Source organism: Mytilus trossulus, unplaced genomic scaffold (genome assembly GCF_036588685.1).
Source record: "Mytilus trossulus isolate FHL-02 unplaced genomic scaffold, PNRI_Mtr1.1.1.hap1 h1tg000373l__unscaffolded, whole genome shotgun sequence".
NCBI classification, from domain to species: Eukaryota; Metazoa; Mollusca; class Bivalvia; order Mytilida; family Mytilidae; genus Mytilus; species Mytilus trossulus.
This window is the reverse complement of record NW_026963340.1, coordinates 2,298,243-2,322,496: the sequence shown is the minus strand read 5'-3', so window position 1 is coordinate 2,322,496 and position 24,254 is coordinate 2,298,243. Positions and strand designations below refer to the sequence as shown.

The 24,254-nt window shown below is 32.3% G+C and overlaps 1 protein-coding gene across 11 annotated transcripts in view; it reads left to right on the top strand.

Moving 5' to 3' along the window:
* The window catches only part of LOC134701964 (CAP-Gly domain-containing linker protein 1-like), an 87,314-nt gene that overhangs the window by 32,959 nt on the left and 30,101 nt on the right, over positions 1–24,254 (top strand). For 10 of the 11 annotated variants that reach the window (XM_063563082.1, XM_063563084.1, XM_063563081.1 and 7 more), the window contains 10 exons: positions 750–854; positions 3,471–3,588; positions 8,349–8,383; positions 11,522–11,638; positions 14,928–14,985; positions 15,475–15,558; positions 17,321–17,388; positions 19,227–19,315; positions 21,699–21,864; positions 23,229–23,444. In XM_063563082.1, the coding sequence (XP_063419152.1) occupies positions 750–854; positions 3,471–3,588; positions 8,349–8,383; positions 11,522–11,638; positions 14,928–14,985; positions 15,475–15,558; positions 17,321–17,388; positions 19,227–19,315; positions 21,699–21,864; positions 23,229–23,444 (1,056 nt within the window). Of the gene's footprint in view, positions 1–749; positions 855–3,470; positions 3,589–4,988; positions 5,024–8,348; positions 8,384–11,521; positions 11,639–14,927; positions 14,986–15,474; positions 15,559–17,320; positions 17,389–19,226; positions 19,316–21,698; positions 21,865–23,228; positions 23,445–24,254 lie in introns of all 11 variants that reach the window. The other variant, XM_063563076.1, reaches the window with a different exon arrangement.

The following is a 24,254-nucleotide window of genomic DNA, read 5'->3' as shown; positions in this document are numbered from 1 at the left end:
GAAATTGAACAAATAAAATTTCAGGAATTGATAATCAGAATTTCATTACATGGCACAATATGAAGCCTATTTGAACTTAATACACTCTCTCACAATATAGCTTCTTAATATGATTAGCATCAGAAATTTTACAATATATTGATGCTCTTGATTCTGGTACTTTTTATGCCCCACCGTCTCCAGAGGTAGCAATAAGTGTTATCCTTGTCAGTGCGTTTTGCCAAAAAAAAATCTGTTCTCTAACTTTAGTTATTCTAAACTAAATGTTATGACACTTATATACCAAACTTATGACCACAAAGTACAGATCACTTGCAAGCAGGGGCATCATCTGTGTCTCATGGACATGTTCTGCATCTATTGTCTTTAGTTTTACAGTAAGTTGGTTTTACACTTGCACTATATTTACAAAGAATCTTTCATTTGTATGACATTTAACCATGAGAATTAAATTACATTAAATGTATACTACATGTACCTATATGCATTGTCTTATGCATGTTGAATTGAATAGGTAATGTATACTGTAAATTCAGAAATTATTGATTGCATTTATTATTGCGATTTTGACAGTTTAGACTTAAATGCGATTTTAATTTTTACGATTTTGAGAAAAATCCTGTCTAATTCATATAAAATATTTCAAAATGCGAGTTTAAATTATTGCGTTTACAACTCTGTCGCATTTTCGCAATAATAAAAACCTTGCATTAATTTCTGAATTTACATTAATATATGGTATTTTTCAGTCAAGAACAGAAGAAGAAGAAATGAAGTTCAGAGAGATAGAAAGATTACAACAGAGAGAGAAAGAAAGAGCTGATAAACTGGAGCAGGATATATTTACCATGAAGGTATTTAATCAAATATTACAATGTGTTAAAAAGAACAATCAATGTTTATGTATTATTTGTCTGTGAGTTACAATTTTCATGGATTTCTTTGCTCTTCCTAACCAAAATATTAAGAACTAAAGGAAGTACATATTTTGCATGGAGTCCAATTTAGTTTTGATCTATTTCCAAATGTTCCAAATATTTCCAAAAAAAGATACCTCATGACCTGTATTAGTTTTGGAAAAGTGATATCAATAAAGAAAGGTATCTTCACATGTTTGTGTTTTGTGAACATTATCTTTGTTTCATTCTTTAAAAGCCCCCTGCAAAGCAAAATTGATGCTCCTATTCAGCATACCTTTCAGTGGCAATCAAACACTGCCTTTCTGCAAAACAGCTGTTAATAAACTAAACTTTTTTGCAATACAAACCCATATTTAAGGCTTCCAGGGAATGTTTTATTAAGTTAGAACCGACAAAATCATTAATAAATCAGAACTTCATATTTTCCCTAGGTATAAATTACATCAACAAAAACCAGTACGCATCTTGTATATAGATATAAGAAGATGTGGTTTGAGTGCCAATGAGACAACACTCTAACCAAGTCATAATTTGTCGAAGTCAATCAGTATAGGTCAAAGTGAGGGCTTCAACACGGAACTTTAGCTAACCTCAAACAGCATGCTATAAAAAGCCCCAAAAATGAACTATCTATAATCTATATTAAAAAACAAGAAACAAGAAACCTTTATGAACCACATCAACAAAGGACAACACTGAACATCAGATTCCTGACTTATGTCAGGTGGTGCAATCAAATGCAGCAGGTTTAAACATTTTAATATGAACCAACCTTTACAAAATTGACATGTTTTCTGTGCATTAAATTGAGAACTGTTTGTACAATTAAGATAATTAGCAAAAAATGTGACATTAATTCTTTATTTACTTTAAAAAATACAGTTTATCAGTATAATATGCATAAATATACAGTTTACAAGTTGTATAGCGTTAACATACACATAAATAACAAACGTCAGAAATATCAGTTACATATTATACAGTTTGTGAGTTTCAGACTACATATAAAAAACATAGATCTTAAATATTATTCCTGCACTTATGGTGACTTGAATAACACCGATATCACTCAGAATACAATTCTACCTTGACAGGTAAGTTTGTATTTTGCCTATAAAATACTTATTTAGCCTTGAGAATTGAAAGGTCAGTTTATCCCATTCATACAATAAAAGTTGATAAATTTGGCTTCATGCCATTTACCTTGTCCAAAATTAAGGTCACTTATATTGTTAAAGTACAAAAGAACCCTATATTCTGACCAATACTTAAAACTTTGTGCATCTTGATTTAATTGTTAAAAATCTGTTAATGTTGAATTTTAGGGGTAATTAAAGGCCTTTAAATTGCATATTTCTTTACATGGTAGGTTTTTTTTCAGATATAAAAAAATTATCTGCTTGACTGTTATAGAAATAGACTATACTTATCTATTACACTGTCTTTTTTTTTTAGTTTACACCAAATCTGACAAATTACTATTTAGGGGCAAAATATTTTAAATGAGACCTGAAATTTTTTCTATCTTTAAATGTGCATTAAACAATGTTGAAGGTTAAAATAATCATAATATAAACTAGAATGAAGAAAACATCTTGGTCCCAAAAAAACATCATCAACCAGGATATAAAATTCCAAATATTAATTTATCATTGTTTATACTAATATCAGTTGAAATCTCAAACCACTGTTTTTCATGTTAACAATGTAGGTCATGTCCCAACAGAAAATCAAATAATATGACATTACAATGTACTCTTTAATAGCACAAACACATAGGGTCACTGTGAAATATACAACTAGGGCAAGAAACTATCAGTTATATCAAACCAGTTTGACTAGATGTTTAGTTTAAAACCAGTTTGACTAGATGTGTCCTATATATTGACAATTTAAATGACATGAGGACCTGCATGGGTCTTTTTAATATCTGTATTCTTTAAATGTTTATGGCATTTTCCTTTTAACATGTTTAATAGCCTTAAAAATAACTCTCATTCTGTAAAATGTTCATGAAAATGATTTTACTATATATAGTCTTTCTGTTACAAGATTATTTATCAATTAAATGCACGTTGATCATTATATTATCAGTATTGCATTACAGTTACTAAAGTTACCTTTTCAAGTATTCTTTATACTTTTGCACTGCAGTATTCTCTATATTTTATTTTGTTGTTCATTTTCTCTTTTCTCTATTTTGTTGTTGCTATAACATGTATTCTCTATTCTGTAAACCCCATTCTGACCCTCATAGGTAAACTTCTATTGTATGAATGGGATAAACTGACCTTTCAATTCTCAAGGCTAAATAAGTATTTCATAGGCTAAATACAAACTTACCTGTCAAGGTAGAAATGTAATCTGAGTGATATCGGTGTTTCTCAAGTCACCATAAATGCATAGAGTAAGTACTTTCCCAAATTACAAAGTTCCTTAGTGTTTTCAACAGAAAGCAATTGTACTAATTTATAAGTTGACGGTCTAGTCCAATAATATTTCTTGATAAACTTTTTACGTATACATGTAAAATTGTGTGATTTATTTCAGGCAATGGCTAAAGACAATACAGAGAAGCTAGAATCTACAGAAGAATTAAACATAACCTACCTAGATCAAATAGAGGAAATTACACATAAACTTTCTCAGGCAGAAACTAAAATCAAAGGTTATGAGTCAAATCGGCTTGAGGAAGGTGCTAAGGTAATAATTATCACAGGCAGAAACTAAAATCAAAGGTTATGAGTCAAATCGTCTAGAGGAAGGTGCTAAGGTAATAATTATCACAGGCAGAAACTAAAATCAAAGGTTACGAGTAAAATCGGCTTGAGGAAGGTGCTAAGGTAATAATTATCTCAGGCAGAAACTAAAATCAAAGGTTATGAGTCAAATCGTCTAGAGGAAGGTGCTAAGGTAATATTTATCACAGGCAGAAACTAAAATCAAAGGTTACGAGTCAAATCGTCTTGAGGAAGGTGCTAAGGTAATAATTATCACAGGCAGAAACTAAAATCAAAGGTTATGAGTCAAATCGGCTTGAGGAAGGTGCTAAGGTAATAATTATCACAGGCAGAAACTAAAATCAAAGGTTACGAGTCAAATCGGCTTGAGGAAGGTGCTAAGGTAATAATTATCACAGGCAGAAACTAAAATCAAAGGTTATGAGTCAAATCGACTTGAGGAAGGTGCTAAGGTAATAATTATCTCAGGCAGAAACTAAAATCAAAGGTTATGAGTCAAATCGGCTTGAGGAAGGTGCTAAGGTAATAATTATCTCAGGCAGAAACTAAAATCAAAGGTTACGAGTCAAATCGGCTTGAGGAAGGTGCTAAGGTAATAACTATCACAGGCAGAAACTAAAATCAAAGGTTATGAGTCAAATCGTCTAGAGGAAGGTGCTAAGGTAATAATTATCTCAGGCAGAAACTAAAATCAAAGGTTACGAGTCAAATCGTCTAGAGGAAGGTGCTAAGGTAATAATTATCACAGGCAGAAACTAAAATCAAAGGTTATGAGTCAAATCGGCTTGAGGAAGGTGCTAAGGTAATAATTATCACAGGCAGAAACTAAAATCAAAGGTTATGAGTCAAATCGTCTAGAGGAAGGTGCTAAGGTAATAATTATCACAGGCAGAAACTAAAATCAAAAGTTATGAGTCAAATCGTCTTGAGGAAGGTGCTAAGGTAATTATTATCTCAGGCAGAAACTAAAATCAAAGGTTATGAGTCAAATTGTCTAGAGGAAGGTGCTAAGGTAATAATTATCACAGGCAGAAACTAAAATCAAAGGTTATGAGTCAAATCGTCTAGAGGAAGGTGCTAAGGTAATAATTATCACAGGCAGAAACTAAAATCAAAGGTTATGAGTCAAATCGTCTAGAGGAAGGTGCTAAGGTAATAATTATCACAGGCAGAAACTAAAATCAAAGGTTATGAGTCAAATCTTCTAGAGGAAGGTGCTAAGGTAATAATTATCTCAGGCAGAAACTAAAATCAAAGGTTACGAGTCAAAACGACTTGAGGAAGGTGCTAAGGTAATAATTATCTCAGGCAGAAACTAAAATCAAAGGTTATGAGTCAAATCGTCTTGAGGAAGGTGCTAAGGTAATAATTATCACAGGCAGAAACTAAAATCAAAGGTTACGAGTCAAATCGACTTGAGGAAGGTGCTAAGGTAATAATTATCTCAGGCAGAAACTAAAATCAAAGGTTATGAGTCAAATCGTCTTGAGGAAGGTGCTAAGGTAATAATTATCACAGGCAGAAACTAAAATCAAAGGTTACGAGTCAAATCGTCTTGAGGAAGGTTCTAAGGTAATAATTATCTCAGGCAGAAACTAAAATCAAAGGTTACGAGTCAAATCGTCTTGAGGAAGGTGCTAAGGTAATAATTATCACAGGCAGAAACTAAAATCAAAGGTTATGAGTCAAATCGTCTTGAGGAAGGTGCTAAGGTAATAATTATCACAGGCAGAAACTAAAATCAAAGGTTATGAGTCAAATCGACTTGAGGAAGGTGCTAAGGTAATAATTATCACGGGCAGAAACTAAAATCAAAGGTTATGAGTCAAATCGTCTTGAGGAAGGTGCTAAGTTAATAATTATCACAGGCAGAAACTAAAATCAAAGGTTACGAGTCAAATCGGCTTGAGGAAGGTGCTAAGGTAATAATTATCTCAGGCAGAAACTAAAATCAAAGGTTACGAGTCAAATCGGCTTGAGGAAGGTGCTAAGGTAATAATTATCACAGGCAGAAACTAAAATCAAAGGTTATGAGTCAAATCGTCTAGAGGAAGGTGCTAAGGTAATAATTATCACAGGCAGAAACTAAAATCAAAGGTTATGAGTCAAATCGGCTTGAGGAAGGTGCTAAGGTAATAATTATCACAGGCAGAAACTAAAATCAAAGGTTATGAGTCAAATCTTCTAGAGGAAGGTGCTAAGGTAATAATTATCTCAGGCAGAAACTAAAATCAAAGGTTACGAGTCAAAACGACTTGAGGAAGGTGCTAAGGTAATAATTATCTCAGGCAGAAACTAAAATCAAAGGTTATGAGTCAAATCGTCTTGAGGAAGGTGCTAAGGTAATAATTATCACAGGCAGAAACTAAAATCAAAGGTTACGAGTCAAATCGACTTGAGGAAGGTGCTAAGGTAATAATTATCTCAGGCAGAAACTAAAATCAAAGGTTATGAGTCAAATTGGCTTGAGGAAGGTGCTAAGGTAATAATTATCTCAGGCAGAAACTAAAATCAAAGGTTACGAGTCAAATCGGCTTGAGGAAGGTGCTAAGGTAATAACTATCACAGGCAGAAACTAAAATCAAAGGTTATGAGTCAAATCGTCTAGAGGAAGGTGCTAAGGTAATAATTATCTCAGGCAGAAACTTAAATCAAAGGTTACGAGTCAAATCGTCTAGAGGAAGGTGCTAAGGTAATAATTATCACAGGCAGAAACTAAAATCAAAGGTTATGAGTCAAATCGGCTTGAGGAAGGTGCTAAGGTAATAATTATCACAGGCAGAAACTAAAATCAAAGGTTATGAGTCAAATCGTCTAGAGGAAGGTGCTAAGGTAATAATTATCACAGGCAGAAACTAAAATCAAAAGTTATGAGTCAAATCGTCTTGAGGAAGGTGCTAAGGTAATTATTATCTCAGGCAGAAACTAAAATCAAAGGTTATGAGTCAAATTGTCTAGAGGAAGGTGCTAAGGTAATAATTATCACAGGCAGAAACTAAAATCAAAGGTTATGAGTCAAATCGTCTAGAGGAAGGTGCTAAGGTAATAATTATCACAGGCAGAAACTAAAATCAAAGGTTATGAGTCAAATCGTCTAGAGGAAGGTGCTAAGGTAATAATTATCACAGGCAGAAACTAAAATCAAAGGTTATGAGTCAAATCTTCTAGAGGAAGGTGCTAAGGTAATAATTATCTCAGGCAGAAACTAAAATCAAAGGTTACGAGTCAAAACGACTTGAGGAAGGTGCTAAGGTAATAATTATCTCAGGCAGAAACTAAAATCAAAGGTTATGAGTCAAATCGTCTTGAGGAAGGTGCTAAGGTAATAATTATCACAGGCAGAAACTAAAATCAAAGGTTACGAGTCAAATCGACTTGAGGAAGGTGCTAAGGTAATAATTATCTCAGGCAGAAACTAAAATCAAAGGTTATGAGTCAAATCGTCTTGAGGAAGGTGCTAAGGTAATAATTATCACAGGCAGAAACTAAAATCAAAGGTTACGAGTCAAATCGTCTTGAGGAAGGTTCTAAGGTAATAATTATCTCAGGCAGAAACTAAAATCAAAGGTTACGAGTCAAATCGTCTTGAGGAAGGTGCTAAGGTAATAATTATCACAGGCAGAAACTAAAATCAAAGGTTATGAGTCAAATCGTCTTGAGGAAGGTGCTAAGGTAATAATTATCACAGGCAGAAACTAAAATCAAAGGTTATGAGTCAAATCGACTTGAGGAAGGTGCTAAGGTAATAATTATCACGGGCAGAAACTAAAATCAAAGGTTATGAGTCAAATCGTCTTGAGGAAGGTGCTAAGTTAATAATTATCACAGGCAGAAACTAAAATCAAAGGTTACGAGTCAAATCGGCTTGAGGAAGGTGCTAAGGTAATAATTATCTCAGGCAGAAACTAAAATCAAAGGTTATGAGTCAAATCGTCTAGAGGAAGGTGCTAAGGTAATAATTATCACAGGCAGAAACTAAAATCAAAGGTTATGAGTCAAATCGGCTTGAGGAAGGTGCTAAGGTAATAATTATCACAGGCAGAAACTAAAATCAAAGGTTATGAGTCAAATCTTCTAGAGGAAGGTGCTAAGGTAATAATTATCTCAGGCAGAAACTAAAATCAAAGGTTACGAGTCAAAACGACTTGAGGAAGGTGCTAAGGTAATAATTATCTCAGGCAGAAACTAAAATCAAAGGTTATGAGTCAAATCGTCTTGAGGAAGGTGCTAAGGTAATAATTATCACAGGCAGAAACTAAAATCAAAGGTTACGAGTCAAATCGACTTGAGGAAGGTGCTAAGGTAATAATTATCTCAGGCAGAAACTAAAATCAAAGGTTATGAGTCAAATCGTCTTGAGGAAGGTTCTAAGGTAATAATTATCTCAGGCAGAAACTAAAATCAAAGGTTACGAGTCAAATCGTCTTGAGGAAGGTGCTAAGGTAATAATTATCTCAGGCAGAAACTAAAATCAAAGGTTATGAGTCAAATCGTCTAGAGGAAGGTGCTAAGGTAATAATTATCACAGGCAGAAACTAAAATCAAAGGTTACGAGTCAAATCGACTTGAGGAAGGTGCTAAGGTAATAATTATCTCAGGCAGAAACTAAAATCAAAGGTTACGAGTCAAATCGTCTTGAGGAAGGTGCTAAGGTAATAATTATCACAGGCAGAAACTAAAATCAAAGGTTATGAGTCAAATCGTCTTGAGGAAGGTGCTAAGGTAATAATTATCACAGGCAGAAACTAAAATCAAAGGTTATGAGTCAAATCGACTTGAGGAAGGTGCTAAGGTAATAATTATCACAGGCAGAAACTAAAATCAAAGGTTATGAGTCAAATCGTCTTGAGGAAGGTGCTAAGTTAATAATTATCACAGGCAGAAACTAAAATCAAAGGTTACGAGTCAAATCAGCTTGAGGAAGGTGCTAAGGTAATAATTATCTCAGGCAGAAACTAAAATCAAAGGTTACGAGTCAAATCGGCTTGAGGAAGGTGCTAAGGTAATAATTATCACAGGCAGAAACTAAAATCAAAGGTTATGAGTCAAATCGTCTAGAGGAAGGTGCTAAGGTAATAATTATCACAGGCAGAAACTAAAATCAAAGGTTATGAGTCAAATCGGCTTGAGGAAGGTGCTAAGGTAATAATTATCACAGGCAGAAACTAAAATCAAAGGTTACGAGTCAATTCGGCTTGAGGAAGGTGCTAAGGTAATAATTATCACAGGCAGAAACTAAAATCAAAGGTTATGAGTCAAATCGACTTGAGGAAGGTGCTAAGGTAATAATTATCTCAGGCAGAAACTAAAATCAAAGGTTATGAGTCAAATCGGCTTGAGGAAGGTGCTAAGGTAATAATTATCTCAGGCAGAAACTAAAATCAAAGGTTATGAGTCAAATCGTCTTGAGGAAGGTGCTAAGGTAATAATTATCTCAGGCAGAAACTAAAAGCAAAGGTTACGAGTCAAATCGACTTGAGGAAGGTGCTAAGGTAATAATTATCTCAGGCAGAAACTAAAATCAAAGGTTACGAGTCAAATCGACTTGAGGAAGGTGCTAAGGTAATAATTATCTCAGGCAGAAACTAAAATCAAAGGTTACGAGTCAAATCGACTTGAGGAAGGTGCTAAGGTAATAATTATCACAGGCAGAAACTAAAATCAAAGGTTACGAGTCAAATCGACTTGAGGAAGGTGCTAAGGTAATAATTATCTCAGGCAGAAACTAAAATCGAAGGTTACGAGTCAAATTAACTTGAGGAAGGTGCTAAGGTAATAATTATCACAGGCAGAAACTAAAATCAAAGGTTATGAGTCAAATCATCTTGAGGAAGGTGCTAAGGTAATAATTATCTCAGGCAGAAACTGAAATCAAAGGTTTTGAGTCAAATCGTCTTGAGGAAGGTGCTAAGGTAATAATTATCACAGGCAGAAACTAAAATCAAAGGTTATGAGTCAAATCGACTTGAGGAAGGTGCTAAGGTAATAATTATCACAGGCAGAAACTAAAATCAAAGGTTATGAGTCAAATCGGCTTGAGGAAGGTGCTAAGGTAATAATTATCTCAGACAGAAACTAAAATCAAAGGTTATGAGTCAAATCGGCTTGAGGAAGGTGCTAAGGTAATAATTATCACAGGCAGAAACTAAAATCAAAGGTTATGAGTCAAATCGTTTAGAGGAAGGTGCTAAGGTAATAATTATCACAGGCAGAAACTAAAATCAAAGGTTATGAGTCAAATCGGCTTGAGGAAGGTGCTAAGGTAATTATTATCTCAGGCAGAAACTAAAATCAAAGGTTATGAGTCAAATCGGCTTGAGGAAGGTGCTAAGGTAATAATTATCACAGGCAGAAACTAAAATCAAAGGTTATGAGTCAAATTCTCTAGAGGAAGGTGCTAAGGTAATAATTATCACAGGCAGAAACTAAAATCAAAGGTTATGAGTCAAATCGTCTAGAGGAAGGTGCTAAGGTAATAATTATCACAGGCAGAAACTAAAATCAAAGGTTATGAGTCAAATCGGCTTGAGGAAGGTGCTAAGGTAATAATTATCACAGGCAGAAACTAAAATCAAAGGTTACGAGTCAATTCGGCTTGAGGAAGGTGCTAAGGTAATAATTATCACAGGCAGAAACTAAAATCAAAGGTTATGAGTCAAATCGACTTGAGGAAGGTGCTAAGGTAATAATTATCTCAGGCAGAAACTAAAATCAAAGGTTATGAGTCAAATCGGCTTGAGGAAGGTGCTAAGGTAATAATTATCTCAGGCAGAAACTAAAATCAAAGGTTACGAGTCAAATCGACTTGAGGAAGGTGCTAAGGTAATAATTATCTCAGGCAGAAACTAAAATCAAAGGTTATGAGTCAAATCGTCTTGAGGAAGGTGCTAAGGTAATAATTATCACAGGCAGAAACTAAAATCAAAGGTTACGAGTCAAATCGTCTTGAGGAAGGTGCTAAGGTAATAATTATCACAGGCAGAAACTAAAATCAAAGGTTATGAGTCAAATCGACTTGAGGAAGGTGCTAAGGTAATAATTATCACAGGCAGAAACTAAAATCAAAGGTTATGAGTCAAATCGGCTTGAGGAAGGTGCTAAGGTAATAATTATCACAGGCAGAAACTAAAATCAAAGGTTACGAGTCAAATCGGCTTGAGGAAGGTGCTAAGGTAATAATTATCACAGGCAGAAACTAAAATCAAAGGTTATGAGTCAAATCGGCTTGAGGAAGGTGCTAAGGTAATAATTATCACAGGCAGAAACTAAAATCAAAGGTTATGAGTCAAATCGACTTGAGGAAGGTGCTAAGGTAATAATTATCTCAGGCAGAAACTAAAATCAAAGGTTATGAGTCAAATTGTCTTGAGGAAGGTGCTAAGGTAATAATTATCTCAGGCAGAAACTAAAATCAAAGGTTACGAGTCAAATCGACTTGAGGAAGGTGCTAAGGTAATAATTATCTCAGGCAGAAACTAAAATCAAAGGTTACGAGTCAAATCGACTTGAGGAAGGTGCTAAGGTAATAATTATCTCAGTCAGAAACTAAAATCAAAGGCTACGAGTCAAATCGACTTGAGGAAGGTGCTAAGGTAATAATTATCATGATTGTTAGGGAATTTTAAGTGCTAATTATTGCAATTTCAGTATTATTATTTTTTTTCTATTATTGCAATACTCACACAGTTGTAGTATTTGCATGAATTAAATCCTTGCAAGAATTTGAATTTAAAATATATTAGCTGGTATTAATCAAAATCACAAGGACACTTTTTTTGTACATTCATCTTAATTTTTTGCAATTCAACATGGCCCTGGTCTTTTGTGGTTTTGATGTCTTATTTACATTTGTTTTAACAGACGAGCCAAGTCAGTCTAGAATTGGAAGAGAAAGAACATAAGATATCAGAACTGGAGGAAATTTTAACGACAAAGAACAAAGAAGTCAAACAATTATCTAATAATCTACAGGAAGTGGTAAGTACGAAGCATTTGATTGGACGACGATGTGGAATAAGATTTCAGATTTACAGTTAATTTCTTTGAGTGTATAGGTAAAGGTAATATCTTTATATCTTTGTTTAGCTTGCTTGCTAGCTGAACCGTGTTGTCATTATTAGGTACGGTTAACTACCCTCCTTTCGAGGTAGCCTAGTCCTACAGACAGATAGATTGTTTATCTGTCGCACTGGTCTACTGTTAAAGGAGGGTAGTTTATCTAACTTATAATGACAACACACTTCAGCTAGCAAGCAAGCTAACAAAAGATATTACCTTTACCTACACACTGAATGAAATCGGCTGTAAGTGGATGTATTAAATTAACCGCTAAAATGTAGAACTGCTGAATTACTTCAAAATTATTGCTGTGTCCTTTATTTGTTCCATAAACTTTATAAGTAATTATTAAGTCAACTTGAAATTTCTTGCATAGTTGATAAGTAATGTAGCTTGTTCACACATTCTTTTTCTATTGAACACATTTCTGTTATCAATTACTTTATACAATTCAACTTTTTACCTTCATGAAGCTTATTTCTATTTGAATAGTATGTTAAAATTAGCTTATTTCAATTTTCATGGAAAATTAAAATTATTCTATGCTTCACTTCAAGAAATAATAGTTTTAGAATATATCAATCGGATTGAAATCTCTGACACTCAGCTGACATTCTACTTTCTGTTTTAAAGACCTTCGATATCCTCTGGTTTTGTCATAATGATACACAACTTCAAAAATTTGAAGGCTGTATTTTCATTGGCTGTAAATTATTACCAGAACAGAATGTAGAACAGAGTGTTGTATTTCAATCAGATTGAGAACATATAACAACAAAATATACTTTTTATAGAGAGGAATATTCTGTGTTGATTAGAGGCTGTCATATCATAGTTTGAAAGCTTATTTCTCAAATGTTTTGAACACCCTTTCTAACTACTAACATTGTGTCTTTATTCTCAGAGATTTGGACTGATTCAGCTGGAAGCTTTACTCTGTAATGACATGTTGCATTAAAACAAACATTTTGAAGGTAAGGGGCAAAAACGCACACAATTCAGCCCCATACCTGCTATTAGCAATAAATCTACCATCCTCACAGCACACAGGGTTCAAAATTTAGGACATTTTAAAGGGGGGGTGGGGGGTTGGTAAATGGACCATATATAAATTGGAAAGCCATACAAGAAACATATAGATGTTTTATGTCCCGCAGATTTAAAACAAAATAGAAAAAGTACTAATTATCTCCCTTGGACTTGGCAGTTAATTCAGCTGCTTTAGCCAAAATATTTCTTCCTTTGAAGGACTCATGGAAGTTATATTTCTCATTTAATTGAATTTGAATAAAGCATTTTTTGCGATGAACAGTTGAATACACATTTCTACTAACACTTGAGTGCTTATGCTTTCTTAAGTTGCAAGTTATTATGTATCACCTGCGAAGTAACATTATATAATACTTGTACAATAAATTTCATTTTATTATTACACAGAGGATTCATTTATTCAAACAAACATTTTTCTTGTAAGGTTTTCCATTATTTGTGCTGGGGTTAAAATAATTATGGTATTCAAAGGTCATAAACTATGTCTTTTAAATTTTTACAAATTCTATTCAAATCAAAATTTCAATAGAACATCATCATGTGCAGCATAAATATTTTTTTTTTTATTTTTTTTTTTATTTGTTTTTTTTTTTAAATTTATCATGTTTTATTGAAATCTTAACATTTGTTAGTTTTAAAACATAAAGTACTGGTACCAGCATAAAATATATTTGATTTATTTGTATTCACACTCCATCAATTAAAATGGCTGGTTGGACTTTAACTGTTGAATTATGAGAGGGCCTTAGACAGATTAGATGGTCCTAAACTATGGACCTACACTTTATAACCCATGCTTTTGATACAAAGGCTGATGTTTTCTAAACTAACACACATTCTACATTAATGAGCAGTATAGTCACATGCAGTGGAAAACAAATCTGATTATTATCACAATTAAATCACTGCAATTATAACCGAGAAAATATAAATCAGGTATTGTCAAGGCATTGTCAAAGGAGTCATTTTTATGAAATTTAAACTCCAAAAAATTTATCATCTACATAGAATTTTAATATCTCATAAAGGAAATTACAAAAATTAATCCCCATGAAATCTTATTCAGAAACAAAACAATGAAATATTAACCCCACAAAAGTTAGTTTCTTCATTATCAAAGCCATACAAAGCTGAGTGTTATCTATTTTGATTGCCATGCTTGAATGTGCTTTAAGAAAGTTGATAAATATTATACCGGAAAATATCTAAAATAAACTACAAGTTCTGTAAATTCATTTATTTTTCTTGGATGCCAATTTTCGTGGTATGAGGAAAACTTGCATATGCGTTGATATTTAATTTCATGGTTTTGACAATCTACTTCCAGTTTTTAAGAAAATTTTTAATTTCGTCGAATATTAAAATTTGTGGTCCCCCCGTACCGACAAAAGCCATGAAAATTTGTATTCAACAAAAAATTAATGAATCCACAGTATATGTTTCCTGCTTTTGTAACAACTTGAATTTCGTAATTTGCTGCTGCTCGCAAAATTTGAAGAAAATATTCAGCCTCTGTTTCAGAAACTTTTCTATAAATAGAATAGAGCATTACTAATTTTATTTAACTTCAATACTTATTTACGCATGTTGTTTAGAGTTTTTTGGGTTCCTTTAGATTTTGCTGATAGAAGGTAAAAGGGTAATACATAGGCTTCCAGCTGGATATCAAACTCTCTAAATATTAATATTCTTTTCTCTAAAAACTGCATGATTATTATTTGTATGTAGCCTTATACTTTTATTTATTTACTTTGCAGTATAAAAAACTAAATTTGCTGTGGAATTCTAAACGTTATAGCTATTTAAGGAATATTAAGTTATTTTAAAAAATATCTAAATATAAATTTATAAAGTGGTGTTATATAGTGTAAAATGGCTTATATTACAATATATACAAAACAGAAAAAAATCTCCTCAATTTGAAAGAAGATCAAGAAGTTTAAAGTTCTGTTGTTAAAATCTTTTTTAAATAACTTTCAATAAATGATATCGAATGAAAAACAAATCGTTATTTTTGGCAATTCTATACTACTGTCTGAATTCCACAAGGTCAAGCTTAAAAGTATACTAATAAAAAGATTTCAGTTTTGGCGAACTTCATGCAATGTATATGAGTTATTGATAAGCATGTAGTATTTCTATTGTTATTTATAAACAGGAAGAAGATTTATTTGCGTCCAGGGAGAAGAACAACCACATGAAGAATCAAGTAGAAAGTAAGTGTGACAGGCATTATCAAAATCAGTCCTGAATAAGTGGGGGCAGTATATACCCATAATTTTCAAACACTGTAGGGGTGTAAAAAAATCTTTTTTATGCACAAAACTTTTAAAATATGTATCTTAATAAATTTCCCTTTCAGTCTACACACAATACTAAAATTCAATTTCAACTATTTGAAATGACTGCATAATTTTTAAGTCTTTAAATTGCTCTTCATCTTGCAAAGTTGTAAATTTAATGGGGACTATCAAAGATTTGCCGTCAAGAATAAATTTCCTAAAAATATATGAGTAAAATAAAACTAAAGTTGTGTGTATCTTCTGATCTGTTGTTTTGAGTAGAATTTAGATTATACTTCATACAAGAAAGTTGTGGAAGGTATAATGTTTCTGACCAGTTGTCAGTTTGTCTCTCTTTACCTGGTTATTGCCTTTATATCAGCAGAAGAGGTTAATATGACTATTTTCCTTGACTTATTTCAGAACTAACTTCTCAAATAGACAATCAAAGTAAAGCTTCTGAAACCTTCAATTTAGAACTACAGCAACTCAAATCTCAAATATCAGGTAAGATACACACAAGTACAGCAACTCAAATATCAGGTAAGTTACACACAAGTACAGCAACTCAAATCTGAAATATCAGGTAAGTTACACACAAGTACAGCAACTCAAATCTGAAATATCAGGTAAGTTACACACAAGTACAGCAACCCAAATCTGAAATATCAGGTAAGTTACACACAAGTACAGCAACTCAAATCTGAAATATCAGGTAAGTTACACACAAGTACAGCAACTCAAATCTGAAATATCAGGTAAGTTACACACAAGTACAGCAACTTAAATCTCAAATATCAGGTAAGTTACACACAAGTACAGCAACTCAAATCTCAAATATCAGGTAAGTTACACACAAGTACAGCAACTCAAATCTGAAATATCAGGTAAGTTACACACAAGTACAGTAACTCAAATCTCAAATATCAGGTAAGTTACACACAAGTACAGCAACTCAAATCTGAAATATCAGGTAAGATACACACAAGTACAGCAACTTAAATCTCAAATATCAGGTAAGTTACACACAAGTACAGTAACTCAAATCTCAAATATCAGGTAAGATACACACAAGTACAGCAACTCAAATCTCAAATATCAGGTAAGTTACACACAAGTACAGTAACTCAAATCTCAAATATCAGGTAAGATACACACAAGTACAGCAACTCAAATCTCAAATATCAGGTAAGTTACACACAAGTACAGCAACTCAAATCTGAAATATCAGGTAAGTTACACACAAGTACAGCAACTCAAATCTGAAATATCAGGTAAGTTACACACAAGTACAGCAACTCAAATCTGAAATATCAGGTAAGTTACACACAAGTACAGCAACTCAAATCTGAAATATCAGGTAAGTTACACACAAGTACAGTAACTCAAATCTGAAATATCAGGTAAGTTACACACAAGTACAACAACTTAAATCTCAAATATCAGGTAAGTTACACACAAGTACAGCAACTCAAATCTCAAATATCAGGTAAGTTACACACAAGTACAACAACTTAAATCTCAAATATCAGGTAAGATACACACAAGTTCAGCAACTCAAATCTCAAATATCAGGTAAGTTTTAAAGCACACATACAACATGTAAAACAACTTAGATACCTGCAAACTTATTAAACACTAGTGCAGCAATTCAAATATTAGGAAAGCTACACACAAGAACAGCAAATGAATTAAATTAAACATGAGAAAAGTAGCTCAGATCTCAGATATCAGGAAAAAACTTCAGTTATTGTAGATTCCTTTTTTTCTTGTGGTGTATAGATAACATTTCATGGAATGTTTTGGGAAACTTTTCCTGACAGAAATCATAGTAGACAAGTTAATACTATTTGCATATTCAATTTAAGATTTACAAAGGAAGCTGGAGTCACTTATATAAGTGATTCAAGAAGAATAAATATCTTAAAGCATAAAACTTTCTGTAAATTCAGAAATTATTGCAATGTTTTCATTATTGCAAAAATATGACAGGGCTATAATCGCAATAATTTAAACTCGCATTTTGAAATTTTTTATATGAAGTAGTCAGGATTTATGTCAATATCGCGGCAATTAAAATCCCATTTTAGGCCAAAATGATAAAATTGCAATAATGAATGCTTGCAATAATGAATGCTTGCAATAATGAATGCATGCAATAATTTCTGAATTTGCAATAAATGACCTATTGATAGTAAAGCTAAAATTGGCTATGGCCAACATTGCATGAAAGAGGTCAAATTGACTAATATTTTGTTTGTATTTTAAGATCTGCAGAGAAAGCTTGACTCCAGTGAAGATAAGGCCAAGAGACTTAATGATGAGAAGATACAGCTGGTAAGTGTAATTACCATGGTGATATTTGTTTTACAATGGATTCCTGATATGTATTGTGATTGTCGTGATTTCTGTCCAGTATAGCTGCTGATGTCTTAGATAAGGCCTTGAAGGCATAAAACTTTGCTCAGTGCTTGGAGCCAAAAAATCATCCTCGAAACAATTCGAAGCAATTTGATTGGTTGATTTTCGAGTCTGAGTTCAAAATTCATGCTCGAAAGTTTTATGACCTTGAGGCAAGGTTTTCTTTCCTGCAAAAAATAAATATTTACAAATAAATGTCCTCATGTGTTTTATTCGATATTACTATCAGCTGCTCCATATCTTAATGTGGGAAAGTGTTATGTGTCCGAAAATATGACCTCTCACCAGTTAATGTCAGTTATAATACATTACTGTGAATTCATTTATATTCCTGGGTATCAATTTTCGTGGATTGCTGAAAACTTGCATATTCGTGGATATTTGATTTGTGGTTTTGTCAATCTCTGTATACAAAGCCTATTGAAAATTTGATATTCGTGGTACATTTGAATTCATGGTTTACCTGTACCCACAAAAAACTATGAAAATTGGTATGTAACGAATAATAATGAATCGACAGTATATAAACTTTTCTACTTTTCTAATTTTCAATGTTCAGAAATCAATTTCAATGTACACAATGTACACAATGAACACAATGTACATAATGCTTCACAGGTTTTGGCTCTACTATGACATTGTGTTTCTAAAAATAGAATTTATTGAGAAAACATTTTCATTTTAAAACCATACTTTTAGTTTTGTGTTAAGGACACTAAATTATCTCAAACTTGGAATATTTCTCATAGTATCAATGCAGTTTATTAGGCAAGCCAAGTGTTTTGTTTTCCTTCTTCAAAGATTTGTTTAAACCCTACCTGAGCTTTGATGCTACTTTCCAAATACATGTTGTGCTTTTGATATTGTTGGCTGGATTATATGTGTACACCCTTATATTTATACACATTAAGTTATAATATTTGTGTATTTTCAGTGTAGTGTATCTGTAATTTGTTTTCACATTTATATTTACATATTTTATCAGTTATTATTTAATTTCTTGGCAACTTTGTTTAATTGATACAAAATTGAACATTGTATATTATGCATTCCAAATATGTAACCATGACCCGAGTGTTAGCTTTCAATATTGTTGGCTGTTACATGTACATGTATTGTATATAAATTCATTTTCTGTTCAGTTTTAAGAGTTAAATTCCTAATATTGATATGTTTAAGATATTCCCTTTCGGGAAGAAACAGACAATTTCACTATAAAGAATATTCAAATTGCCCTTATCAACTTTAGTGAACATAATTATAGGAAATTGAAAATACAATTTTAAGGTATGATTTGAATTGCTGTAGAGCTTGATAGATGATTCTGTTCCATAGTGTGCAAGATGTATGTAAAAGCCGTCTCTACATGCTAACGGGGCTAAACATTATGGCAATGAAAGCATGATTATTTTAACTTTTAAAAACTACTCTAAGAAGCTTATAAAAACTGCAGATGTACATAGAACTAAGAAAAATTGCTGCTTCAAATTGAACTTAAAAAAGTTGTTGTTTTCATGTTAAAATTTTAAACCTCAAAGACAAAAGCATTTCTACAATATTGGCTTAACTTAAATTAGATTCAATACAAAATTTGAATTAAGTTAGGATGAGTGTAGTATGATTTAATTAAACTAGAAGATAAGAACATTCCAACAAAATTGGTCTAATATGCAATCAGGTACAATACACAGTAGTATTCAGATTTTTCAATATAAGGGGAGAGTGTAGTATGATATTATTGACTATGTTTTTAGGAACAGCAAATGAGCGACATGATGAGGAATTCTGGTGATAGTTCCAAACGTCTGTCTATTTTAACTGAACAGCTACAGGACAGAAATAGGTTTGTCTTACCTCCCTTTGTTTGTATTGGTCATTTCCTGTTAGAAATGAATTCTGGGTAAAGAATATAAAAATGCAATGTGTTGCTTTGTTGGCTTTCCACTTAAAAAAAAACAAACTCATCTTTTTGAACATTTATGCACAAAGGCGGTACTGAATTTATAGAATGAGCTGGTTTCAACTGATGTTGCTGAAACATTAATGCAATGGCATACTATTCTCCGATTAAGTTATACCACATGCTGACTTGGAGCGTAATGCATGTTGCATTGTACTACAAAATTTCATACGCTTATAAACTAATGCTGGAGTAAGGATATATAGCATGCAACAAAATGACTGTTTCATGTCAAAAGGTAAAATTTAGATCATCATTTTCAAAAACAGCTGATCAAAACATCAACCTTATTTATTACCCAGAATTCATCAGCTACAAACTGGATCTGTAGACTGGTTCCTGTACTTATATTATCTGTTTCTTAAAGATAATTGAAGAAAATATTTTTAGAAAGATAATACAGGAATATTCGACTGATTCTTTGAACTATTTGTATTGTCATAACTGAATGTTGCTTTCCCTTAAATCAGCAAGATTTTGAGTTTTGATGTGTAGATAGTTGCAAATCAATTTAATAGATAATAGTTTTGTCAGTTTGACTTTCGCTGAGGATTTTTCAATTAGCTTTTTTGCAGTTAACACTTATATAAAATTATAATTGCACAGTCAAAAAAGATGTGAATATATAATTCAAAATAACTTTACAAATGTTGTTTATTACATCTGTATTCTGTGTTTCATTAGAAGAAATTTTTTAACAACCTGTATGGAATTATGGGAAGATTTGTACTCAAGTTTGCTATAGTTTCGTACTAAACAGTGAAATAAAGTTGCATGAGTGACAAAGTTACGTCAATACTGATCTTACAGTAACCTTTTTGAACAAATAATTCAAGATCAATCATAATGATATGATATTAAGAAATATTATGAATTTTAAGTTGTAGGTATTTTGTAATGATATATCTTTGCTTGGTCTTATTGCTAATTTTCATTTTGATATATTATTATTTTATTTTTAATTTAAATTACAATGCTTTAGTTGATACTGAACACAGATGCAGCATGATACTGCAGTATTTTTTTTTTTTGTGGTTAGCTTTGCACTGCATTTTGTCTGTTGTTATTACTTTATTTGTATTTACTTCGAACAATCTAAATCTCAATGAAGTTGTGAAATAATTGTTACAATCCATATTTTGACGGTTATAACCGTATCTAAAACTTGTGCATTGCCCCTTTTAGATATTTTGATAATCTCTTCTTATTGGTGATCATTTTATTTATTCATTGCTTAAAATTTGTAAAATGTTAAATCTACTTGGGTTCCCTGGATTATCTATAAGAGCTATTCCATTTAAATATATGTGGAAGGGTTAAACGAAATTTAATTACTGTAAACCAACTTATTTTCGCAGATACTTTATTTCATGTTTTACCCTTTTAAGTCCACTTCACGGCTATTTCATTTCGCGATTTTTGAATTTACTTGTCATAGTTTAATAAGGAATGATCCACATTTTACATACTTGCGACGATTTATATTTGAGCTATTTTTCTACTCGGGGAAAGTCACGAAAATAAATCGCTCACGAAAATAAGTTGGTTTACAGTATTGAATGTGGGTCGTGTCTTTATACAGTTTTGAGTTTATTACCATTATGCAAAATTATCTAAAAAAAATTGTTGTAGAAATATTTTTAACGTCCCTTCCTACCTACCCACCCACATACCACTTTAATGGAATAGCCCTAATGGAGAAAGATAAAAACCCAAGTGTTGTTGATACTGGTTTTAAATTATTGGATACTTTTTCTATGCAGAAAAGACATAATTGGACTGGCATAGCTTGAAAATTTGTCAGTCTAATTCTTTATTTCCATTGATAAAATCAAGCACATGTGTCAGTCATTTGGACTTGCATGTTCAATATATATCAGAAATTTGAAATGTTTAAAGGGCAGATTATCCATACTGACTCTTCCCCAAAACTCTGAGAGTAGTAAATCAACACTGTAAAAAAAAATTGAAGAATCTCTATGATATTGGTTGTTAAAGTTTGGTGCACGTAAACTAGCAGAATATTTACAATGATAAAGGAAAATAAAAATAATTGATAAAAATGTTTTATTTTTCAATTCAATTCTTTGCAAATTATTCGCAGAAAACTGTATTATCAAAAAATTACGGATTTATTTACAAATACTCATAAATTTTTTAGTCCAATAAAAAATCAATCAAAATTTAGATAAAAAAAACAGAAGTAATTCTGTATGATGAGTTCTGCAAGTTTCATTGTTATATAAAATTACTTTCTCATCTCCAGAAAAATCCAGGATCTACAAGCCGACTTGTCAAGTTCTACACAGCAAACAGCAAAACTTAGAGAAGAGAAAGATAGATTGAGGAAGGAAGGAGAGAAGGAGAGGGAAAATTTAATTGTTAAACATAATGATGTTGTAAATACTATTAAACTTACTTTACAAGATGTGGTAAGTTAACATTGGAAGTTTTGTATGTTGTGAAGACAATGGGGGAATGTCACTTATTTGATGTATTGTAACGTAAAGACTTTGTGTTGTGACACTTGTGTACCTTGGTATTGGTGGCCTTCGGCTGTTGTCTGCTCTATGGTTGGCTTGTTGTCTCTTTGACACATTCCCCATTTCCATTCTCAATTCTATAGATCAATTACTGCATATTATAACTTGCAATGTTTTCTTCCTTAATTCATGTAAGGCTCCGTGTTGAAGGCCGTACTTTAACCTATAATGGTTTAATTTTTAAATTGTTATTTGGATAGAGAGTTGTCTCATTGGCACTCACACCACATCTTCCTATATCTATTCTTCACATTTTTGTGCAGTGACCAGGATAAAATGTGTTGTTTAAGTCTTGCCATTGTTTCTAACTGTGGAGCTACTCTGGATTTCACCATAAACAATTTGATTTCATTTTCAGTTCATAGACAGGCCACTTAGCTGTTAGCTTTTAGGCTGGCATCAGGAAATACTTGTAGTGTTAACCATGCCAGCCTAAAAGCTTGCAACTCAGTAAACCAAAGACCTTTGGCAGCAAAACTGTCAAAATCTTAGTCAATTAAGATTCAGGTTTAAATAACACGCAACATGAAGTGTTCGGACTCACAACCTCAGCGCAGACAATCTAGCGAAACTGTAAATTCAAAAATTATTGCATTCATTTGATATAGTGATTTTGTCATTTTAAACCAAAATGTGATTTAAATGTTTGTGATATTGAGGAAAATCCTTTTTAATTTGTATATTAAATTTCATAATAAAATTGAGAATGGAAATGGGGAATGTGTCAAAGAGACAACAACCCGATGCATGTTTTAATTATTGTGATTATAACCCTGTCACATTTTACACAATAATAAAAACATGGCAATAATTTCTGAATTAACAGTACTAAAACTACAAGGCCATGTTAGCCCTCATGAATATGAAAATCAAAAGGATAAATTAACATTTTTCTAAAGACTATCAGGTCAAAAAGGGTCTATATATTGGTAAATAAACCTTCCTGAAGTACAAATAAATTTGGAGGAAAGGGGCTGGAGAAGTGCTTATGAAATATTTAATCACTGACCAATGTATTACATTTTAACTGTATATTTGGATCCATGGAATTTCAATAGTTGACCATGTTATAATTTATGCCACAAATGTTTTCTTGGTAATTTCTTTGTTTTGTCATGTGGCATCAAATAAAGTAACACTTGCCTTTTCAAGGAAAAAATGAGGCTGAAATTTAAAAGCAATATAATGATAATTACAGAATTTTGTATACAATGAAATCTTCCGCTACTAAAAATTTTTTTTCTTCCTTGCAGCAAAAAGAATTATCCAAATCAAATAATAAAATGACTGCCATGAAAGAAGAATTTGAAAAAGAAAAAGAAGATGCTATTAATCGTAAAATTACTGAAATTAACAATTTAAAGAAAAACTTGGAACAAAGTAAAGCTGATTTAGAAAAACAAGAGGTTCAAACCCAAGCTCATAAACAGGTTCTAGACAAAACCAATATGGAAATGGAAGCACTTAAAGTAAGTATGAAAAGTAATGGACAAGGTTAAAGGACAAACTTGCATTGATTCAGCAACTCAAAAATACAGGTTAATAAAAACAAATTGTCTTTCTATGACACACAACAACACAGTTTGCAAAAAGATTGTGGAAGTCTCTGAATGTTCACGCACATCCATTTTGATGGTACAAATAGACCTAACAGGAACTTGGGTAATAGATAAAAATATTGACGTGTTCATTTAATTATCACTGAATTCAGATAAAATGTATTAAAATATTATATAAAGTATGGATATGTGGTATGATTGCCAATAAGACGCCTGTTCACAAGAGTTGAAATGACATAGATTTAAACAACTTTTAATCACTCTATTACCTTCAACAACGAGCAAAAACCATACTGTGTAGTCAGCTGTAAGAGGCTCTAACATGACAAAATATAATGTCTTTTTATACCCCCGGTTTAAACCACTTTAAAAAAAAAGGGGGATATACTGTTTTACCTCTGTCTGTCCATCCATCTGTCATCTGTACATAAGTTCGTCCTATGAATATTTTTCATAGCATTTTTCTCAGGACTACAATGCCAGGATTTCTGAAATTTGGTTTCAGGGTTTATATAAGTCAGCTATACGTGTGATGTGTTTTCAGATTCATCACTAGACAACTTCCTGTACTGTACACTTGTATCATTTTACACATGGTGGCCAAGTTTAAAATTTTCGTCACATTTTTCTCAGGAACTACAATGCAAGGATTTCTAAAATTTGATTTCAGAGTTTATCTACGTCAGCTATACTGTGTGATGCGTTGGTAGATTCATCACT